Below are 21,920 nucleotides of genomic sequence, written 5' to 3'. Positions count from 1 at the left end.
TCAAAATACTGAGGGTCTTGCATTCTTCTTCTTCCTGCGTTATTTCAAAACAGTCACTGCTGGCATCAGGCAGCCCGGTAACTGCGTCGGTGCGTTTCGGGGATGTTGGCCTGAGTGACCTTCTTTCTGAAATGCAAATGTTACAGGGGATGATTTGCTACAAGGCAGTGCAGGATGTAATTCACATAGTGTTAAAGAGTCATAGGTTTGGGATGTCCCTGGTGGCACAGTGGTTAAGAATCCACCTGCCGGGCTTCCCTGGTCCCGCAATGGTTGAGAGTCCGCCTGCAGATGCAGCGGACACGTGTTCGTGCCCCGGTCCGGGAAGATTCCGCATGCCGCGGAGCGGCTAGGCCCGTGAGCCATGGCCGTTGAGCCTGCGCGTCCGGAGCCTGTGCTCCGCAACGGGAGAGGCCACAACAGTGAGAGGCCCGCGTACCACAAAAAGAAAAAAAAAAAAAAAATCCACCTGCCAATGCAGGGGACACGGGTTCGAACCCTGGCCCGGTAAGTTCCCACATGCCAAGGAGCAACTCAGCCGGTGTGCCACAACAACTGAGCCCAAATGCCACAACTCCAGATGCCCGCGTGCCTAGAGGCCGTGCTCTGCAACAAGAGAAGCCACCCAATGAGAAGCCCGTGCACTTCAACGAAGAGTAGCCCCCGCTCGCCGCAACTAGAGAAACTCCGCGCGCAACAACGAAAAACCAATGCAGCCATACATAGTAAATAAATAAATAATAATGTCCATAAATTAAAAAGAAAAGAAAAGAAAAGAAAGACACTTTCCACTTTAGAGCAAAGGGCAGGCATGCTTACTGACTGCTATAAAACATTCAGGTTCTCTGAAATCAGGGTTCCTCTTTGTAATAAAATCCATTGCATAAGCAGGCGTTCATCTGTGTTACTCCCATTGGACTTGGGGGCAAAGGGAACTGATTCAAAAAGAGAAAACCCATATAATCAATATGAAGACTATAAAAGGAGACATCATTATAGATGGTATATTCATTAAAATGATTTTTTTAATGACATAATGAAAACTTCTTGCAATATGTTTGAAACTTTAGACGAAAACAGCGAGAAAATATAATTTACCAAAACATACTCAAGAAGTAGAAAACCCAAAGTGTCCTCTAACCATTAAAGGAATCAGTAATTAATTTTTTCCATAAGATCAGAAGCTTCAGAGAATTCAATCAAACATTCAAGAAAACATTCTAGTCTTAAACTCTTCCAGAGATTAGAAAAAGAGAGTACATCTTTTCCAAAAATCCCTTTCACAGATTTTCCTGGAGGAGCGGCCATAGCACAGGAATAGACAGCAGTCTTGGAGAGTTACAATCAGTTAAGGAGAGAGTGGCAAATGTAGCTAAGTGTACTCTGGTCTCTCTTCACATCACTTGTCCTTTTTTGTTTTTTCGGCTGCCGTTGGGTCTTCGTTGTGGTACGTGGGCTTCTAGTTGCAGTGGCTTCTCTTGTTGTGGAGCGCTGGCTCAGTAGTTGAGGCACGTGGGCTCAGCAGTTGTGGCTTGCAGGCTCTAGCACGCAGGCTCAGTAGTTGTGGCGCACGGGCTTAGTTGCTCCGCGGGGCGTGGGATCTTCCCAGGCCAGGGCTCGAATCCGTGTCCCCTGCATTGGCAGGCGGATTCTTAACCACTGTGCCACCAGGGAAGTCCCAGATCACTTGTCTTTTACCTTTTACTAAAGATTTTGTGGAGAGGAATGTGTGGGAGGGTGCCTTCTCATCTAAGACGGAAAGTTTCCAAGGTTTCATCTATTAGGTATGACCTTTGCTATAGTTTTTGGTAGATAGCTCTTACCACACTGAGATTCAATTTTCTCAAACTTTCTTTCTATTAAGATCATATATGTGCATTGCTAGATGGCACATTATTCCTTTTACACACTGCTAGACTCAATTTGCTAATATTTTGTGTAGAATTTTTGCATCTGTGTTCATGAGTAAGATTGCTATATAACTTCTCTAGAGCCTCACTTACAGCTGGGGGCAGGGAATCAGAGAACGCAGTTCCCAACCTACAACTTAAACTTGGAACGGCTTTCTAAAACAACAAGTTGGCTGCATCTTCTATCTCTTAACTATGCACCTCTTTCTAGTTCTACACATCAGCCATTTGTCTTTGAAATCCCACATACTTACCCTTATTTAAGTAAAACCTCAAAAGATTCCACTACCAATTCTCAAGTGTTTCTCTCCACGAAAGTCTTTGCCAAGACACAAAAGATTTCCTTAAACTGGGGAGGAATGTGTATGTGTGTACCATGCATGCCCATCCTCCCATATACTCGTTGGTCCCCCAACGTTTGTGGTGCCTTTGTACCTACCAACAAAAACTTGTCTTCCATTGTAGAGAATGACCCCTAAACATGTTCTTACTGGGTAAAAGCTCCTGACAAGAAAATAAAAGGTGGGACTTCCCTGGTGGCGTAGTGGTTAAGAATCCACCTGCCAACGTACGGGACACGGGCTCGAGCCCTGGTCCGGGAAGATTCCACATGTCGCCGAGCAACTAAGCCCGTGCACCACAACTACTGAGCCCGAGGGCCACAACTACTGAAGCCCCTGCGCCTAGAGCTGGTGCGCCACAACAAGAGAAGCCACCTCAAGGAGAAGCCCGTGCACTGCCACAAAGAGTAGCCCCTCTGCTTACCACAACTCGAGAAGGCCCGTGCACAGTAACAAAGACCCAACGCAGCCTTAAATAAATAGATTTTTTAAATTTTTTTAAAAAGAAACTAAAACATTATTTTTTGTTTTTCAAACAGATAATACTGTTAATATTTCTCACGTAGTCTACACTGCATTCTGGTATGCAAATGAGCTAGTCAGGGAAACAACTGTGCCCTCGAAGTAGGTGGAGAGGCCAGCGGCACTTGACTCTGCAGCTGGGGGGACAGCTCATTTCTAAGCCCCGTCTTCCATGCAGCAAGCATTTGTGTTTACCCGCTGTCCTATCACACCACATTACCTGCCCGCTACCAGCTCTGCCTGTCTGGGGTTCTTTTCTCTTTACAAAAATATTCAGTCCTCTGCCATCTTCCCAGGCTCTCCCACAGCCCACCGACCCCTTTTATAGCACTTGTCACCAAACTGTTCGCCGGGCACAAGACGCGTCCTATGCAGGTTGGCCGAAAGGCTGAGTCAATGCTGGATGGAATGAATGACTGCGAAGCAGCCACAGAAAATGCCCTCTTTAAACTCTAGTCCCCTCCTCCTTCCTAAGCGAATCTTTCCCTCCTTTTGCTTCCACCACTTCCTAGCTGTGGTACCTTATGGCAAGTGCTTTACCTCTCTGTGCCTCATTCCCTCAAATGTCCAATAGGGATAAGTCATCATGCTGTTGCAAAATGAAGCTCCTTGGTCACAGGGATCGTCACTGGGACTCTGAAAGGAAAGCCCTCAGCACAGAGCCTAGGCAAACAAGGCCTCAATAAGGGTCCGTCAAAAGAAAGTTTCTCTAAACTGCTGTCGACCTCGCCTCCGTTCTCATTTTCTGCTACACATCCCCACCCACTTGCTCTGTCTCCCCCTCACCCCTTGTCTTTCCCCATCCTGTCTCCCTTTGAAGACCCGCCGTCCTTCCCTCCTCCAGGAAACCTTCTAGATTCCTCAAAGCCCTTTGGCGGCCCTACCTCTGTGGGGCCTCCAGCTCTTTTCAGCCTCTAAGCCTCCAACCTTCTTCCTCCGGCTCCGGCTGGTTCTGTGAGTCGCAGGGGGCCTCGGCCTCCTCCTCCCTCTCCCCTTTAACCAAGAGCTCCAGAAGGGCAGGACTGAGGGGTCGCCGGCCCAGCTCCCCCCACGCCTGGCACAGTGCTGGCCAGTAAGAGGTGCTAAGAAAGGTCGATAAAGAGTTGGAGGGGAGGGGGTGCTGCTTCCTTGCAAGGGCGAGGGCGGGGAGTGGAGCGGCGGGCCTCTCCAGCGCCCCTGCCTTCCCCAGCCATCGAGCTGATCAAGGACCTGGTCAACTACGACGTGTGCCCGGCGCTGCTCAAGGGCCTCGTGGCGCTGCTGATACCGTCCTTCAAGGAGACCAGCAAACAGCAGTCCCAGATCGTCAGCGGTAGGGATCCACTGAGAACGGGGTGGTGGACCCCGACGGGGCAGGGTGGAAGATGAGGGCGAGGGGTCCTCCAGCCTCACGGCCACTCCTCCCTCTTCCAGACTCTTCGGTTCTGCAGCTCAGCACCCACCTGCCGTGGTTCTTGCAGCAGGCCGCGGCCGCCAACGCCACCGGGTAAGCGGGCAGCAGGTAGTGGGCGGATGCGGCAAGCCAGGCCCCGGCGCTGCCCACGGGCCCCCAAGAGCGCTCCGGCCGCCAGAGGGTCCCACGGGGCCGCCACAGCACGAATCCCACCCCCACCCGACGCCACCCACGCCCAGGATCCTGGCGCGAGGCAACACGAGCCTGGCCGAGGAGATGCTGCACCTGCGCGTGGTGCACAGCCTCATGGCCGCCATGGGCAACATGGACCACAGCAACAGCCAGCGGGAGGCCAGCCTCACGCTAGAGGTGCGCTGGGCGGCCGGGTGGCGGGCGGCAGGGCGGCGCGGCAGGCACAGCGCGTGGGCACGGCAGTCACGCCCCCTCGCCCGCCCACGCAGTACTTTGTGCAGTTATTCCCAGTGGTGGAGGAGCACGTGCGCAGGTCCATGGGGGAGGAACTCTACAAACTCTTCCGTGTAAGTAATCCCGCCCCGCCGCGCCCCGCGGGACACAACAGTGCCCCTGTACACAGCCCAGCGCACAGCCCCTCCCCTTGTACACCCCACACACAGATCGGCCTCGGGGCCGGCGGCGGGAGGGACTGCCCTGGCTCGGGTTTCTCCACCTGGCACCCTTCCGTCCCCTTTCCTGCCCTTCCAGTCAGGTTAAGAGCCTGACCGCAGCCTGCAACCTCCATGTGCCCACGCCCAACTCCAAGTCCAGGCTGCCCTGGCATCCAGCCCAGTTCCCCTTGCTCCTGTCCTCAGGGCAACGCCGAGGACTTGTACAGGAGAATAGATAGCACTCAGGCGGACATCTTGGCGGCCAATGAAGTCAATGTCACCAAAGGTGAGTGGGGTGTGAGGGGGCTGGAGCAGAGGTGCGGTGGCACCCACACTCAGGCTCATCTCCCTGTCCCCAGAGCTGCATCTCAGTGGCCTCTCCGACAGCACCATGAGCTCTTACTTTGGCCATTGTAATCAGGGTCAGGTGGCCTACATCACACACTTCCAGAGGGAGGCTGTGGGAGAAAAGGAGCAACAGAGCCTCCAAGGCAAGCCAGGAAGCCCAGGCTGTGTGGCAGGGAAGCCTGGCAGGAGGAAGGAGCCAGGGCCAAGCTCCGGTTGACTCTTCTTGGCCCTTGGTGGGAGGCTGGGGATCTGCCCGCCAGAAGGGGAAAAGGAGAGCTGGCTGGGAAGGGTTCAATAAACAAACGGTCTTGCTATCTATCTGGTGTCCGTGTGTGGAGGGCAGAGGGCGATCTAGTGAGAGTTATGATGACGGGTCGGGGTGCCTCTGCTCACCAAGGAAAAACGCTGGTCTGAGAGGAAGGACCACCAACGTCGCAGAAGATTCAAGGGCACAGCCTGTGGAGCGGGCCTTACCTCAGCTCCCTGCTGGCCCCTGCGCTCTCCCCTCCAGGACACCACACCCACCTGGTTTTTCTCCTGCCTCTCCGGTTGCTTCCTTTCATTCTCTTTTGCTGATTCCTCCTCTTCAACCCAGCTTCCTTCAAGGTGGAGTGAGGCAGGACTCTGACCTGGGGCCTCTTCCCTACCTTTACACCCTGGTGATTCCATTGCTTTAAATACCACTTCTGTGCAACGACTCCCACGTTTCTACCTCATGGTGTTGTCGACGAAAAATTTAATCAGTCGATCTAAGAAAGCAATGGTAAATTTTATTTGAGCCCAATTGTGGCGTATGAGCCGGGAACAGCCTCTCGGAAAGCTTCAAGAAGTGTTCTGCCTGTGAGAGGTCAAAGCACAGTTATCCAGGTCTTTGTTCGTTAAATGACGTACACAGTGACATTCACACAATCCACATCGACACCTACAAAGCAAGTAATGGGTCATGGGTCATCAGGGCCCCTTACAAGATCAAGGAGGAAGGTTATCTCCTAAGGAGTTATCTTGTTGATACTAGGAGAAGGTTGCTCTTTACAGTTGACCAGGTATTTCTGCCCACCGGGAGGTGGGTCGATGCATGGTGCAGATACGCAATGCACAGTAGAGGGAAGAGAGGAGGCCAAAGGGCAGAGAAAATTATTTATGTTCAAATTTTCCTTGACTCGCTTTAGAATATGCATTTGTATTTCATCAGTGTCCAAAGCTGAACTCCCAGTCCTGTGCCATCTTCCCCAACTCAACTGATGGCAACTCATCCTTCCTGCCACTCAGAACAAAATCGTGGTGTTCTCCTTGATGTCTCTCTTTAACCTCTGGATCCGTCCTGTCTGTTGACTCTACCTTCCAAATATATCCAGGATCCAACTATGTCTCACTACCTCCATTGCTAATACTCGGGTCCAAGCCACCATCATCTCTCTTCTAGATGACTCTGCTTTCTGCCCCATTCTCTTTGTCAGCACAGCAGCCAGAGTGGTCCTGTAAACTTCAGATTCTGTCACTCTGCTCAGAACCTTGCAGGGCTCTCCATTTCACTGAGTAAAGCCCAAGCCCTTACTGTTACGGCCTCCAGGGTGATCTAGGCTCCCATGACTTCTGAACTCTCTCCTACTTCTCTCTCTCTTCTTCACTGGGCACCAGACACATTGGCTGTGTGGTTCTTGAAGCTGACAAAACAAGCTCCCGCTTTAGGGCTTTTGTGCAGACTTTTCTGCTGAACACTTGAGAGAGGTCCTCTTCCTAGAATTCTCATCCCAGGTGTCTGCATGGCTAACTCCATGACCTCCTTTCAACTCTTTACACAAAAGGTATCTTCTCAGGACTTACCTGGTGGTGCAGTGTATCAGACTCCGTGCTCCCAATACAGGGGGCCAGGGTTCGATCCCTGGTCAGGGAACTAGATCCCATGTGCATGCCACAACTAAGGCACTGGTGAGCCACAACTAAGGAGCCCGCCTGCCACAACTAAGACCCGGTACAACCAAAAAAATAATTTTTTAAAAAAACAAAGTTATCTTCTCGGGGGGGGTTACCCTATTTTAAGTCGCGTCCCACACTACCAACCCCTATATTCTGACCCCCAACCCCTACCACTGCTGGTTTTTCCATAGCACTTATTTATGTGTTATTTATTTATTGGGTGTCTCCCCACCTGAATGTAAGCTCCAGCAGGGCAGGGATATTTGTTTTCATTACTGATATGTCCCAAATGCTGAGAACAATGCCTGGCACATATGAATGAATGACCGAGTTACTGTGAGGGCATTGTCCCTCAAAGTCAGAGGACATGAAGTCAGATGGCAGTAATTCTCCAGGGTGCCACAAGAGGGCATCACCGGCCCTGATCTTGTTGGTCAGAGGCAGCGTAACTTACCCCAAACTGGGATTTTGAGCCTCAGCTTTCCTCTATTTGGGCGGAGGGAGGAGAGAAAAGCTCAGGAAATATCGGTATGTTTTCCATAAAGCTAAATGGATATCCTGTTTTAAAGACGTGTCCTGTCATTGCTGTGAAGTCACTCTTACTGTTTTTAGTCTTGGAATGGCCTTTCTGTAGAATTATGATTTTAAAAATCAGTACCCCAGAAATTTTTTGGAAATTTTAATAATTGGAAAATCCAAAACTCTGGAAACCGCTGGTCTAAGACGATAACTCTTTAATAACAATGGAGCTTTAAAAAATGAAATCTTAAGGGACTTCCCTGGTGGTCCAGGGGCTAAGACTCCACGCTTCCAATGCAGAGGGGCCCAGGTTCGATCCCTGGTCAGGGACCTAGATCCCACATGCTGCAACTAAGGGTTCTCATGCCGTAGCTAAAGATCATGCGTGCCGCAGTTCAGACCTGGCTCAGCCAAATAAATAGATATTTTTCAAAATAAATAAAAAGGAAATCTTAAGTATAATACAAATATCCAAAACAAATATACGTTACATGAAATCTATTACTATACATTTATTCTCCCCCAACTTGTTATTTCCAAATGTTCAGAACTACAACAAGTTGAAAGAATGAGTACCTATGACACATTTTCTTTTTCTCTCTCTGTTTACTGGGCTTTTTGAAAGTTTCAGATATCATGACATTTCACTGCTAAATATTTCACATTACGTGTCTACTAAGAATAAGGCCGTTCTCCTACATAATTACTATATCAGTATTGTGGTAGTGTGAGTCATAGCCTCCAAATACATCCACATCCTGATCCCAGGAACCTGTAGATATGTTACTTCACACGGTAAAAGGGATTGTGCAGGTGTGATTAAGGATCTTGAGATGGGGAGATTCTCCTGGATTATCTAGGTGGGCCCCAGGTAATTACGAGGCTCCTTATACGGCAGGAGGATCCAGAGTTAGGGGATGACACGACAGAAGCAAGAGATTTGGACTGCAAGGAAGGGGTCACAGGCCAAGGAATGAAGCCAGCTTTCTTAAAGGTAAGGGAACAGATTCTCCCTTGAAGCCTCTAGAAAGAATGCAGCCCTGTCAACACCTTAATTCTAGACTCCTGCCGTCCAGAAGTTGTTTTAAGTCACTAAGCGTGTGATAATTTGTTACAGCAGCAAGAAAACAAACACAATTATTAATTGAATACTGTCACGTGAAATAGAGTACATACTAAAATTTCCACAAAGGCACCAAAAGTGTACCTTCTGCTTTCTTCCTGCCTTCCTTTCCTTGGTGTGTTATTGGGTTTTGTTCAGGATCCAGTTAAGGTTTGTATATTGCATTGGATTGTCATGCAGTATAAGCTTTTTCTTGTCTGTTTAATTTATGTACTGTATTTAGTTTGGGCTGTGTTGGGTCTTCGTTGCTGCGTGCGGACTTTCTCTAGTTGTGTGGAGCGGGAGCTGCTCTCCGATGCGGTGCGCGGGCTTCTCACTGCGGTGGCTTCTCTTGTTGCCGAGCACGGGCTCCAGGTGCCCGGGCTTCAGTGCTTGTGGCACTCGGGCTCAGTAGCTGTGGGGCCCGGGCTTAGTTGCTCCGCGGCATGGGGGATCTTCCGGGACCAGGACTCGAACCCGTGTCCGCTGCAGTGAGAGGCGGATTCTTAACCCCTGTACCACCAGGGAAGCCCTAAGCTTACTTCTAAAATTAAAATTTAGAGCAATTACTTACGGTCTTGATCCACATTAGAAACTAGAAAACTACAGATGATCTTGAGCATTGCCTTTCCTTTTTTTTTTTTTCTTTTTTCTTTTTCTTTTTTTTTTCCCCGCTGCGCCGAGTGGCCTGCTGGGTTTCAGTTCCCCAACCGGGATCAAACCCGCGCCCCCTGCCGTGGAAGCGTGCAGCCCTAACCACTGGTCCAGGGATTGCCAGGGAATTCCTCGAATTTCTTATTTTTAACAGTTCTAGTTTGAAGGCTAAACTACCTCATCAGAAAGTGTATATTTGAATTTATCATACAAAAATCGACCAACTATACTTCAATTTTTTTGAAGCTTTTACAAAAGCCAAGTTACACAAGTGCAGCAGTTAGAACCACAATCCCAGAGAGGTGGGTCTCCCCGGAGGTGCTCACGTACTGCCTTGAACAATCCTTTGCAAACACATGTGCCCAAGCCTGAACTTGAATTCACGACCTAACCAAAGCCAGGTTAAGCAGATAATCTACAGCGAGCAACCGCCTACTGGACGACTGACTGCTCTGTGCCAAGCACGCGCCGTGCACGAGAAGCAGTTCAACTTTATTATGCCTGGTGGTGTCCAAGAAGATAAACCCGAAGCGCTAGGAACAAAGCGCGTTTTTAAGCTCTGTGAGTATTTGAATTTCTTATAACTTGTGGGGCCGCTCGCGTTTAGAAAGTGGGGGGTCACTTCTCTTGGCGCCTGTTTCTTTTCCTTCCCAGGCGCTGCTTTTCTCCAACCAGGAACGATACCTCCTCCTCAGAACACCATACGCACTCCACGAGCACCAATTGCCCTGTCCACACGAAGCCCGCCTCCTGAAGACAACCTCAGAGAAACATGACACAACACCTTTTTCTCACCGAGGACTGCAGTTGTTTACCAGCAACGGTCAAAAACCGCAAGTACCACTCGCCACTGTATTATATCGCTCCGCCAACCAGGTTAACTCCAGGCGCTGATCAGGATTCCGAAATCACACGTACGTCACACTGACAAACCATCACAAAAACGGCCTACAACTAAGTCAAAACAGTGCTGCCACTATTTGCAGTCTCTATCATTACCAACACACATCCACCGAAATACAAGACATTCTTTTCTTTGCACAAATTTATTAGCCTTGTATAAAACAAGGCCTCAAAAAATTGGGTAGAAACTCGGAATTGTTTCTCTCCACGGAAATCTTTAGTAAAAGGCGAAAAATTTATGCGTTCTGAAGAGAAACCAGAGTATGCCGTCAGAGCCGCTCACACAGTCCTCGGCTAACTGGAAGTCCCAAGGCACCAACGGTAACTATTTACCCGCAAACAACCAGTGAGTTCTGCAATTATTTCACACAATTCTGTGAAAATATCCTGATTTCGAGTGGGGTCGGAAGTCAAAAGAAATAGAAGGCTAGAGCCTTTTGAAAGTAGGCAAGATCCCGAATGCAATGCATTGTGGGTATGTAAATGAAGCTGAGTCACCAACCTCGCGCTTCGGCAAATGCCTTCCTTTATTAGTTTTCCTGTTCGGTCTAGAGCCACCACCAGGGGGCGAAGCAGAAACCAGATAGGAATATAGTCGCCGAGTCCAACCAGAAAGTCTGTTTTATTTTGTTTTGTTTTTATTAAGGGACGACATTTATTCCTTTTCCAAATGTTACAGTAACACCAGGGGGAAGAAAATGGCTTTAGCAGTTAGGAAAAAGAAAAGTGCAAATCTGGGGTTTGGCTGTTAAAAGTCATTTACAACAATGTGCGGGGAGGGAAGAAAAGAAGTTGTTTCACATCACAGGCCTCCCCACAACCCCAAAGCTTAATACTTGCTTACAAGGCAAAAAAGAGACAGTTGATTCACAAGCTGGAGGTTGGAACTTGAGTAAGACATTTAGAAAAACCTAGACAAGGGCAGTGTCCATCCCCGCCCAGGTGCCACTGCAGGCACAGCACAAGAGACTACAAACAGCAGGGGAAGGTGGACACTCAGGGTTTGGGAGTGTAGGCACCCCCACCTCTGGCTCAGGGATTTGGGAAGTAAACACAATCTACTTGGAGAAGAATTGGGGAAGACAACCAGCAAACTGCCTTCTGCGCGGCTGGGGACAGGGAAGGAGGTAGGGCCAGGGGCAGGAGAATTTCACATCACTAACCTAACTTGGGAAACTGCAAGGGACCATCTTCAACTGGCCTTAAGAGCAAGAGCAGATGGACGATGGTGTTGCCGAAATATCAGCTTGCCTGTGCACCAATGCCGAACAGAAATACGGAGACAGAGATTTTGGAGGAAGAGAGAGATGGCTTTATTTTTCTGCCAGGCAGAAAGGAAGACACAGCAGGCTAGCGCCTGAAGAACTGTGCCCCCATCTCCTTCGGGAATCGGAAAAGATTTTATATGTGGGGCTTGCAGTCTGGCATATATGATAAGGATCAAAATACTGAGGGTCTTGCATTCTTCTTCTTCCTGCGTTATTTCAAAACAGTCACTGCTGGCCTCAGGCAGCCCGGTAACTGGGTCGGTGCGTCACGGGGCTGTTGGCCTGCGTGACCTTCTTTCTGAAATGCAAATGCTACAGGGGGTGATTTGCTACAAGGCAGTGCAGGATGTAATTCACATAGTGTTAACGAGTCATAGGTTCGGGATGTCCCTGGTGGCACAGTGGTTAAGAATCCACCTGCGGGGCTTCCCTGGTCCCACAGTGGTTGAGAGTCCGCCTGCAGATGCAGCGGACACGGGTTCCTGCCCCAGTCCGGGAAGATCCCACATGCCGTGGAGCGGCTAGGCCCGTGAGCCATGGCCGTTGAGCCTGCGCGTCCGGAGCCTGTGCTCCGCAATGGGAGAGGCCACAACAGTGAGAGCCCCGCGTACCACCAAAAAAAAAAAAAAAAAGAATCCACCTGCCAATACAGGGGACACGGGTTCGAACCCTGGCCCGGTAAGTTCCCACATGCCGAGGAGCAACTCAGCCGGTGTGCCACAACAACTGAGCCCAAATGCCACAACTCCAGATGCCCGCGTGCCTAGAGGCCGTGCTCTGCAACAAGAGAAGCCACCCAATGAGAAGCCCGCGCACTTCAACGAAGAGTAGCCCCCGCTCGCCGCAACTAGAGAAACCCCGCGCGCAGCAACGAAAAACCAATGCATCCATACATAGTAAATAAGTAAATAATAATGTCCATAAATTAAAAAAAAAGAAAAGAAAAGAAAGACACTTTCCACTTTAGAGCAAAGGGCAGGCATGCTTACTGACTGCTATATAACATTCAGGTTCTCTGAAATCAGGGTTCCTCTTTGTAATAAAATCCATTGCATAAGCGGGCGTTCATCTGTGTTCTCCCATGGGACTTGGGGGCAAAGGGAACTGATTCAAAAAGAGAAAACCCATATAATCAATATGAAGACTATAAAAGGAGACATCATTATAGATGGTACATTCATTAAAATGATTTTTTTAATGACATAATGAAAACTTCTTGCAATATGTTTGAAACTTTAGACGAAAACAGCGAGAAAATATAATTTACCAAAACGTACTCGAGAAGTAGAAAACCCAAAGTGTCCTCTAACCATTAAAGAAAAGGAATCAGTAATTATTTTTATCCATAAGATCAGAAGCTTCAGAGAATTCAATCAAACATTCAAGAAAAAATTCTAGTCTTAAACTCTTCCAGAGATTAGAAAAAGAGAGTACATCTTTTCCAAAAATCCCTTTCACAGATTTTCCTGGAGGAGCGGCCATAGCACAGGAATAGACACCAGTCTTGGAGACTTACAATTAGTTAAGGTGAGAGTGGCAAATGTAGCTAAGTGTACTCTGGTCTCTCTTCACATCATTTGTCCTTTTTTTTTTTTTTTTTTTTCTCGGCTGCCGTTGGGTCTTCGTTGTGGTGCGTGGGCTTCTTGTTGCAGTGGCTTCTCTTGTTGGGGAGCATGGGCTCAGTAGTTGAGGCACGCGGGCTCAGTAGTTGTGGCTTGCGGGCTCTAGCACGCAGGCTCAGTAGTTGTGGCGCTCGGGCTTAGTTGCTCCGCCGGGCGTGGGATCTTCCCAGGCCAGGGCTCGAACCCATGTCCCCTGCATTGGCAGGCGGATTCTTAATCACTGTGCCACCAGGAAAGTCCCAGATCACTTGTCTTTTACCTTTTACTAAAGATTTTGTGGAGAGGAATGTGTGGGAGGGTGCCTTCTCATCTAAGACGGAAAGTTTCCAAGGTTTCATCTATTAGGTATGACCTTTGCTATAGTTTTTGGTAGATAGCTCTTACCACACTGAGATTCAATTTTCTCAAACTTTCTTTCTATTAAGATCATATATGTGCATTGCTAGATGGCACATTATTCCTTTTACACACTGCTAGACTCAATTTGCTAATATTTTGTGTAGAATTTTTGCATCTGTGTTCATGAGTAAGATTGCTATATAACTTCTCTAGAGCCTCACTTACAGCTGGGGGCAGGGAATCAGAGAACGCAGTTCCCAACCTACAACTTAAACTTGGAACGGCTTTCTAAAACAACAAGTTAACTACGAACCTCTTTATAGTTCTACACATCAGCCATTTGTCTTTGAAATCCCACATACTTACCCTTATTTAAGTAAAACCACAAAAGATTCCACTACCAATTCTCAAGTGTTTCTCTCCACGAAAGTCTTTGCCAAGACACAAAAGATTTCCTTAAACTGGGGAGGAATGTGTATGTGTGTACCATACATGCCCATCCTCCCATATACTCGTTGGTCCCCCAATGTTTGTGGTGCCTTTGTACCTACCAACAAAAACTTGTCTTCCATTGTAGAGAATGACCCCTAAACATGTTCTTACTGGGTAAAAGCTCCTGACAAGAAAATAAAAGGTGGGACTTCCCTGGTGGCGTAGTGGTTAAGAATCCACCTGCCAACGTACGGGACACGGGCTCGAGCCCTGGTCCGGGAATATCCCACATGTCGCCGAGCAACTAAGCCCGTGCACCACAACTACTGAGCACGAGGGCCACAACTACTGTAGGCCCCGCACCTAGAGCCGGTGCGCCACAACAAGAGAAGCCACCTCAAGGAGAAGCCCGTGCACTGCCACAAAGAGTAGCCCCTCTGCTTACCGCAACTCGAGAAGGCCCGTGCACAGTAACAAAGACCCAACGCAGCCTTAAATAAATAGATTTTTTAAATTTTTTTAAAAAGAAAATAAAACATTAATTTTTGTTTTTCAAACAGATAATACTGTTAATATTTCTCACGTAGTCTACACTGCATTCTGGTATGCAGATGAGCTAGTCAGGGAAACAACTGTGCCCTCGAAGTAGGTGGTGAGGCCAGCGGCACTTGACTCTGCAGCTGGGGGGACAGCTCATTTCTGAGCCCCGTCTTCCATGCAGCAAGCACTTGTGTTTACCCGCTGTCCTATCACACCACATTACCTGCCCGCTACCAGCTCTGCCTGTCTGGGGTTCTTTTCTCTTTACAAAAATATTCAGTCCTCTGCCATCTTCCCAGGCTCTCCCACAGCCCACCGACCCCTTTTATAGCACTTGTCACCAAACTGTTCGCCGGGCACAAGACGCGTCCTATGCAGGTTGGCCGAAAGGCTGAGTCAATGCTGGATGGAATGGATGACTGCGAAGCAGCCACAGAAAATGCCCTCTTTAAACTCTAGTCCCCTCCTCCTTCCTAAGCGAATCTTTCCCTCCTTTTGCTTCCACCACTTCCTAGCTGTGGTACCTTATGGCAAGTGCTTTACCTCTCTGTGCCTCATTCCCTCAAATGTCCAATAGGGATAAGTCATCATGCTGTTGCAAAATGAAGCTCCTTGGTCACAGGGATCGTCACTGGGACTCTGAACGGAGAGCCCTCAGCACAGAGCCTAGGCAAACAAGGCCTCAATAAGGGTCCATCAGAAAGCAAAGTTTCTCTAAACTGCTGTCGACCTCGCCTCCGTTCTCATTTTCTGCTACACATCCCCACCCACTTGCTCTGTCTCCCCCTCACCCCTTGTCTTTCCCCATCCTGTCTCCCTTTGAAGACCCGCCGTCCTTCCCTCCTCCAGGAAACCTTCTAGATTCCTCAAAGCCCTTTGGCGGCCCTACCTCTGTGGGGCCTCCAGCTCTTTTCAGCCTCTAAGCCTCCAACCTTCTTCCTCCGGCTCCGGCTGGTTCTGTGAGTCGCAGGGGGCCTCGGCCTCCTCCTCCCTCTCCCCTTTAACCAAGAGCTCCAGAAGGGCAGGACTGAGGGGTCGCCGGCCCAGCTCCCCCCACGCCTGGCACAGTGCTGGCCAGTAAGAGGTGCTAAGAAAGGTCGATAAAGAGTTGGAGGGGAGGGGGTGCTGCTTCCTTGCGAGGGCGAGGGCGGGGAGTGGAGCGGCGGGCCTCTCCAGCGCCCCTGCCTTCCCCAGCCATCGAGCTGATCAAGGACCTGGTCAACTACGACGTGTGCCCGGCGCTGCTCAAGGGCCTCGTGGCGCTGCTGATACCGTCCTTCAAGGAGACCAGCAAACAGCAGTCCCAGATCGTCAGCGGTAGGGATCCACTGAGAACGGGGTGGTGGACCCCGACGGGGCAGGGTGGAAGATGAGGGCGAGGGGTCCTCCAGCCTCACGGCCACTCCTCCCTCTTCCAGACTCTTCGGTTCTGCAGCTCAGCACCCACCTGCCGTGGTTCTTGCAGCAGGCCGCGGCCGCCAACGCCACCGGGTAAGCGGGCAGCAGGTAGTGGGAGGATGCGGCAAGCCAGGCCCCAGCGCTGCCCACGGGCCCCCAAGAGCGCTCCGGCCGCCAGAGGGTCCCACGGGGCCGCCACAGCACGAATCCCACCCCCACCCGACGCCACCCACGCCCAGGATCCTGGCGCGAGGCAACACGAGCCTGGCCGAGGACATGCTGCACCTGCGCGTGGTGCACAGCCTCATGGCCGCCATGGGCAACACGGACCACAGCAACGGCCAGCGGCAGGCCAGCCTCACGCTAGAGGTGCGCTGGGCGGCCGGGTGGCGGGCGGCAGGGCGGCGCGGCAGGCACAGCGCGTGGGCACGGCAGTCACGCCCCCTCGCCCGCCCACGCAGTACTTTGTGCAGTTATTCCCAGTGGTGGAGGAGCACGTGCGCAGGTCCATGGGGGAGGAACTCTACAAACTCTTCCGTGTAAGTAATCCCGCCCCGCCGCGCCCCGCGGGACACAACAGTGCCCCTGTACCCAGCCCAGCGCACAGCCCCTCCCCTTGTACACCCCACACACAGATCGGCCTCGGGGCCGGCGGCGGGAAGGACTGCCCTGGCTTGGGTTTCTCCACCTGGCACCCTTCCGTCCCCTTTCTTGCCCTTCCAGTCAGGCTAAGAGCCTGACCGCAGCCTGCAACCTCCATGTGCCCACGCCCAACTGCACGTCCAGGCTACCCTGGCATCCAGCCCAGTTCTCCTTGCTCCTGTCCTCAGGGCAACGCCGAGGACTTGTACGTGAAAATAGATAGCATTCAGGCGGACATCTTGGCGGCCAACGAAGTCAATGTCACCAAAGGTGAGTGGGGTGTGAGGGGGCCTGGAGCAGAGGTGCGGCGGCACCCACACTCAGGCTCATCTCCCTGTCCCCAGAGCTGCATCTCAGTGGCCTCTCCGACAGCACCATGAGCTTTTACTTTGGCCATTGTAATCAGGGTCAGGTGGCCTACATCACACACTTCCAGAGGGAGGCTGTGGGAGAAAAGGAGCAACAGAGCCTCCAAGGCAAGCCAGGAAGCCCAGGCTGTGTGGCAGGGATGCCTGGCAGAAGGAAGGAGCCAGGGCCAAGCTCCGGTTGACTCTTCTTGGCCCTTGGTGGGAGGCTGGGGATCTGCCCGCCAGAAGGGGAAAAGGAGAGCTGGCTGGGAAGGGTTCAATAAACAAACGGTCTTGCTATCTATCTGGTGTCCGTGTGTGGAGGGCAGAGGGCGATCTAGTGAGAGTTATGATGACGGGTCGGGGTGCCTCTGCTCACCAAGGAAAAACGCTGGTCTGAGGGGAAGGACCACCAACGTCGCAGAAGATTCAAGGGCACAGCCTGTGGAGCGGGCCTTACCTCAGCTCCCTGCTGGCCCCTGCGCTCTCCCCTCCAGGACACCACACCCACCTGGTTTTTCTCCTGCCTCTCCGGTTGCTTCCTTTCATTCTCTTTTGCTGATTCCTCCTCTTCAACCCAGCTTCCTTCAAGGTGGAGTGAGGCAGGACTCTGACCTGGAGCCTCTTCCCTACCTTTACACCCTGGTGATTCCATTGCTTTAAATACCACTTCTGTGCAACGACTCCCACGTTTCTATTTCCAGCTAAACATTTCTACCTCATGGCGTTGTCGACAAAAAATTTAATCAGTCGATCTAAGAAAGCAATGGTAAATTTTATTTGAGCCAAATTGTGGCGTATGAGCCGGGAACAGCCTCTCGGAAAGCTTCAAGAAGTGTTCTGCCTATGAGAGGTCAAAGCACAGTTATCCAGGGCTTTGTTCGTTAAATGACGTACACAGTGACATTCACACAATCCACATCGACACCTACAAAGCAGGTAATGGGTCAGGGGTCATCAGGGCCCCTTACAAGATCAAGGAGGAAGGTTATCTCCTAAGGAGTTATCTTGTTGATACTAGGAGAAGGTTGCTCTTTACAGTTGACCAGGTATTTCTGCCGACCAGGAGGTGGGTCGATGCATGGTGCAGATACGCAATGCACAGTAGAGGGAAGAGAGGAGGCCAAAGGGCAGAGAAAATTATTCATGTTCAAATTTTCCTTGACTCGCTTTAGAATATGCATTTGTATTTCATCAGTGTCCAAAGCTGAACTCCCAGTCCTGTGCCATCTTCCCCAACTCAACTGATGGCAACTCATCCTTCCTGCCACTCAGAACAAAATCGTGGTGTTCTCCTTGATGTCTCTCTTTAACCTCTGGATCCATCCTGTCTGTTGACTCTACCTTCCAAATATATCCAGGATCCAACTCTGTCTCACTACCTCCATTGCTAATACTCGGGTCCAAGCCACCATCATCTCTCTTCTAGATGACTCTGCTTTCTGCCCCATTCTCTTTGTCAGCACAGCAGCCAGAGTGGTCCTTGTAAACTTCAGATTCTGTCACTCTGCTCAGAACCTTGCAGGGCTCTCCATTTCACTGAGTAAAGCCCAAGCCCTTACTGTTACGGCCTCCAGGGTGATCTAGGCTCCCATGACTTCTGAACTCTCTCCTACTTCTCTCTCTCTTCTTCACTGGGCACCAGACACATTGGCTGTGTGGTTCTTGAAGTTGACAAAACAAGCTCCCGCTTTAGGGCTTTTGTGCAGACTTTTCTGCTGAACACTTGAGAGAGGTCCTCTTCCTAGAATTCTCATCCCAGGTGTCTGCATGGCTAACTCCATGACCTCCTTTCAACTCTTTACACAAAAGGTATCTTCTCAGGACTTACCTGGTCGTGCAGTGGATAAGACTCCGTGCTCCCAATACAGGGGGCCAGGGTTCAATCCCTGGTCAGGGAACTAGATCCCACGTGCATGCCACAACTAAGGAACTGGTGAGCCACAACTAAGGAGCCCACCAGCCGCAACTAAGACCCGGTGCAACCAAATAAATAAATAATTTTTTAAAAAAACAAAGTTATCTTCTCGGGGGGGGTTACCCTATTTTAAGTCGCGTCCCACACTACCAACCCCTATATTCTGACCCCGACCCACTACCACTGCTGGTTTTTCCATAGCACTTATTTATGTGTTATTTATTTATTGGGTGTCTCCCCACCTGAATGTAAGCTCCAGCAGGGCAGGGATATTTGTTTTCATTACTGATATGTCCCAGATGCTGAGAACAATGCCTGGCACATATGAATGAACGACCGAGTTACTGTGTGGGCACTGTCCCTCAAAGTCAGAGGACATGAAGTCAGATAGCAGTAATTCTTCAGGGTGCCACAAGAGGGCATCACCGGCCCTGATCTTGTTGGTCAGAGGCAGCCTAACTTACCCCAAACTGGGATTTTGAGCCTCAGCTTTCCTCTATTTGGGCGGAGGGAGGAGAGAAAAGTTAAGGAAATATCGGTATGTTTTCCATAAAGCCAAATGGATTTCCTGTTTTAAAGACGTGTCCTGTTCTTTGGTGTCAAGTCACTCTTACTGTTTTTAGTCTTGGAATGGCCTTTTTGTAGAATCATGATTTTAAAAATTAGTACCGCAAAATTTTTTTGGAAATTTTAATAATTGGAAAATCCAAAACTCTGGAAACCACTGGTCTAAGACGATAACTCTTTAATAACAATGGAGCTTTTTTTTTTTTTTTAACAATGGAGCTTTAAAAAATGAAATCTTAAGGGCCTTCCCTGGTGGTCCAGGGGCTAAGACTGCACGCTACCAATGCAGAGGGGCCCAGGTTCGATCCCTGGTCAGGGACCTAGATCCCACATGCTGCAACTAAGAGTTCTCATGCCGTAGCTAAAGATCATGCGTGCCGCAGTTCAGACCTGGCTCAGCCAAATAAATAATTTTTTTCAAAATAAATAAATAAAAATGAAATCTTAAGTATAATACAAATATCCAAAACAAATATACGTTACATGAAATCTATTACTATACATTTATTCTCCCCCAACTTGTTATTTCCAAATGTTCAGATCTACAACAAGTTGAAAGAATGAGTACCTATGACACATTTTCTTTCTCTCTCTCTGTTTACTGGGCTATTTGAAAGTTTCAGATGTCATGACATTTCACTGCTAAATATTTCACATTACGTGTCTACTAAGAATAAGGCCGTTCTCCTACATAATTACTATATCAGTATTGTGGTAGTGTGAGTCGTAGCCTCCAAATACATCCACATCCTGATCCCAGGAACCTGTAGATATGTTACTTCACACGGTAAAAGGGATTGTGCAGGTGTGATTAAGGATCTTGAGATGGGGAGATTCTCCTGGATTATCTAGGTGGGCCCCAGGTAATTACGAGGCTCTTTATACGGCAGGAGGATCCAGAGTTAGGAGACGACACGACAGAAGCAAGAGATTTGGACTGCAAGGAAGGGGTCACAGGCCAAGGAATGAAGCCAGCTTTCTAAAGGCAAGGGAACAGATTCTCCCTTGAAGCCTCTAGAAAGAATGCAGCCCTGTCAACACCTTAATTCTAGACTCCTGCCGTCCAGAAGTTGTTTTAAGTCACTAAGCGTGTGATAATTTGTTACAGCAGCAAGAAAACAAATACAATTATTAATTGAATACTGTCACGTGAAATAGAGTACATACTAAAATTTCCACAAAGGCACCAAAAGTGTACCTTCTGCTTTCTTCCTGCCTTCCTTTCCTTGGTGTGTTATTGGGTTTTGTTCAGGATCCAGTTAAGGTTTGTATATTGCATTGGATTGTCATGCAGTATAAGCTTTTTCTTGTCTGTTTAATTTATGTACTGTATTTATTTTGGGCTGTGTTGGGTCTTCGTTGCTGCGTGCTGACTTTCTCTAGTTGCGTGGAGCGGGGGCTGCTCTCCGATGCGGTGCGCGGGCTTCTCACTGCGGTGGCTTCTCTTGTTGCCGAGCACGGGCTCCAGGTGCCCGGGCTTCAGTGCTTGTGGCACTCGGGCTCAGTAGCTGTGGGGCCCGGGCTTAGTTGCTCCGCGGCATGGGGGATCTTCCGGGACCAGGACTCGAACCCGTGTCCGCTGCAGTGAGAGGCGGATTCTTAACCCCTGTACCACCAGGGAAGCCCTAAGCTTACTTCTAAAATTAAAATTTAGAGCAATTACTTGCGGTCTTGATCCACATTAGAAACTGGAAAACTACAGATGATCTCGAGCATTTCCTTTTCTTTGTCTTTTTTTTTTTCTTTTGGCCCCGCCGCGCGGCCTGCTGGGTTTCAGTTCCCCAACCAGGGATAGAACCCGCGCCCTCTGCCGTGGAAGCATGGAGCCCTAACCACTGGACCACCAGGGAATTCCTAGGATTTCTTATTCTTAACAGTTCTAGTTTTAAGGCTAAACTACCTCATCAGAAATTTTATATTTAAATATGTATCATACAAAAATCAACCAACTATACTTCAATTTTTTGGAAGCTTTTAGAAAAGCCAAGTTACACAAGTGCAGCAGTTAAAACCACAAACCCAGAGAGGTGGACCTCGCCGGAGGTGCTCACGTACTGCCTTGAAAAAACCTTTGCAAACAGATGTGCCCAAGGCTGAACCTGAATTCAAGACCTAACCAAAGCCAGGTTAAGCGGATAGTCTACAGCGAGCAACCGTCTACTGGACGAGTGACTGCTCTGTGCCAGGACGCGCGCCGTGCACAAGAAGCAGTTCAACTGTATTATGCCTGGTGGTCTCCAACGTGCGAAGATAAACCCGAAGCGCGAGGAACAACGTGCGTTCTCCAGCTCTGTATTTGAATTCCTTATAACTGTGCGGCCGCTCGCGTGAAGAAAGCGGGGCTCACTTCTCCCGCGCCTCTTTCTTTCCCTTCCCCGGTGCCGCCTTTCTCAAGCCAGGATCGATACCGCCTCGCCAGAACACCACACGGACGCCGCAAGCACCAGCTACACCGTCCACACCTAAACCCGCCTCCTGAAGACAACCTCACAGAAGCATGACACAACACCTTGCTCCCACTGAGAAACGCAGCTGTTTAGGAGCAGCAGTCAGAAACCGCAAGCACGGCTCGCCACTGTTATTACACCGCTCCGCCAACCAGTTTAACTCCG

General features: G+C 49.7%; 2 protein-coding genes and 1 non-coding gene across 3 annotated transcripts in view; 2 read left to right on the top strand and 1 right to left on the bottom strand.

Moving 5' to 3' along the window:
- The window catches only part of ARMH1 (armadillo like helical domain containing 1), a 70,322-nt gene extending 64,866 nt beyond the window's left edge, over positions 1-5,456 (top strand). Inside the window, exons 18-23 of the mRNA XM_073790727.1 lie at positions 3,963-4,085; positions 4,187-4,259; positions 4,406-4,535; positions 4,628-4,705; positions 4,997-5,078; positions 5,152-5,456. Of these exons, the coding sequence (XP_073646828.1) occupies positions 3,963-4,085; positions 4,187-4,259; positions 4,406-4,535; positions 4,628-4,705; positions 4,997-5,078; positions 5,152-5,357 (692 nt within the window). The 3' untranslated portion in view covers positions 5,358-5,456. The remainder of the gene's footprint in view (positions 1-3,962; positions 4,086-4,186; positions 4,260-4,405; positions 4,536-4,627; positions 4,706-4,996; positions 5,079-5,151) is intronic.
- A 4,927-nt stretch (positions 5,457-10,383) lies between these two features.
- LOC117310019 (U5 spliceosomal RNA) lies at positions 10,384-10,500 on the bottom strand. Its single transcript, XR_004524286.1, has one exon. It is a non-coding gene; the product is annotated as a U5 spliceosomal RNA (small nuclear RNA).
- A 5,442-nt stretch (positions 10,501-15,942) lies between these two features.
- Positions 15,943-17,125, top strand: LOC117314481 (armadillo-like helical domain containing protein 1). Its single transcript, XM_073790763.1, has 4 exons — positions 15,943-16,203; positions 16,296-16,373; positions 16,665-16,746; positions 16,821-17,125. Exons 1-4 carry the CDS (start codon positions 16,111-16,113, stop codon positions 17,024-17,026), a joined length of 459 nt encoding a protein of 152 aa, XP_073646864.1. The 5' UTR covers positions 15,943-16,110; the 3' UTR covers positions 17,027-17,125.
- Positions 17,126-21,920: the final 4,795 nt, after the last annotated feature.

The sequence above is a fragment of the Tursiops truncatus genome, chromosome 1 (assembly GCF_011762595.2).
Source record: "Tursiops truncatus isolate mTurTru1 chromosome 1, mTurTru1.mat.Y, whole genome shotgun sequence".
Classification (NCBI taxonomy): domain Eukaryota; kingdom Metazoa; phylum Chordata; class Mammalia; order Artiodactyla; family Delphinidae; genus Tursiops; species Tursiops truncatus.
This window is presented reverse-complemented; position numbering and strand designations above follow the sequence as displayed.

Coding starts and splice junctions, on each gene's coding strand:
- LOC117314481 (XM_073790763.1), top strand. CDS start 16,111: ATGCTGCACCTGCGCGTGGTGCACAGCCTCATGGCCGCCATGGGCAAC. Junction 16,204..16,295: donor AGGCCAGCCTCACGCTAGAG/GTGCGCTGGGCG, acceptor CCGCCCACGCAG/TACTTTGTGCAGTTATTCCC. Junction 16,747..16,820: donor CGAAGTCAATGTCACCAAAG/GTGAGTGGGGTG, acceptor CCCTGTCCCCAG/AGCTGCATCTCAGTGGCCTC.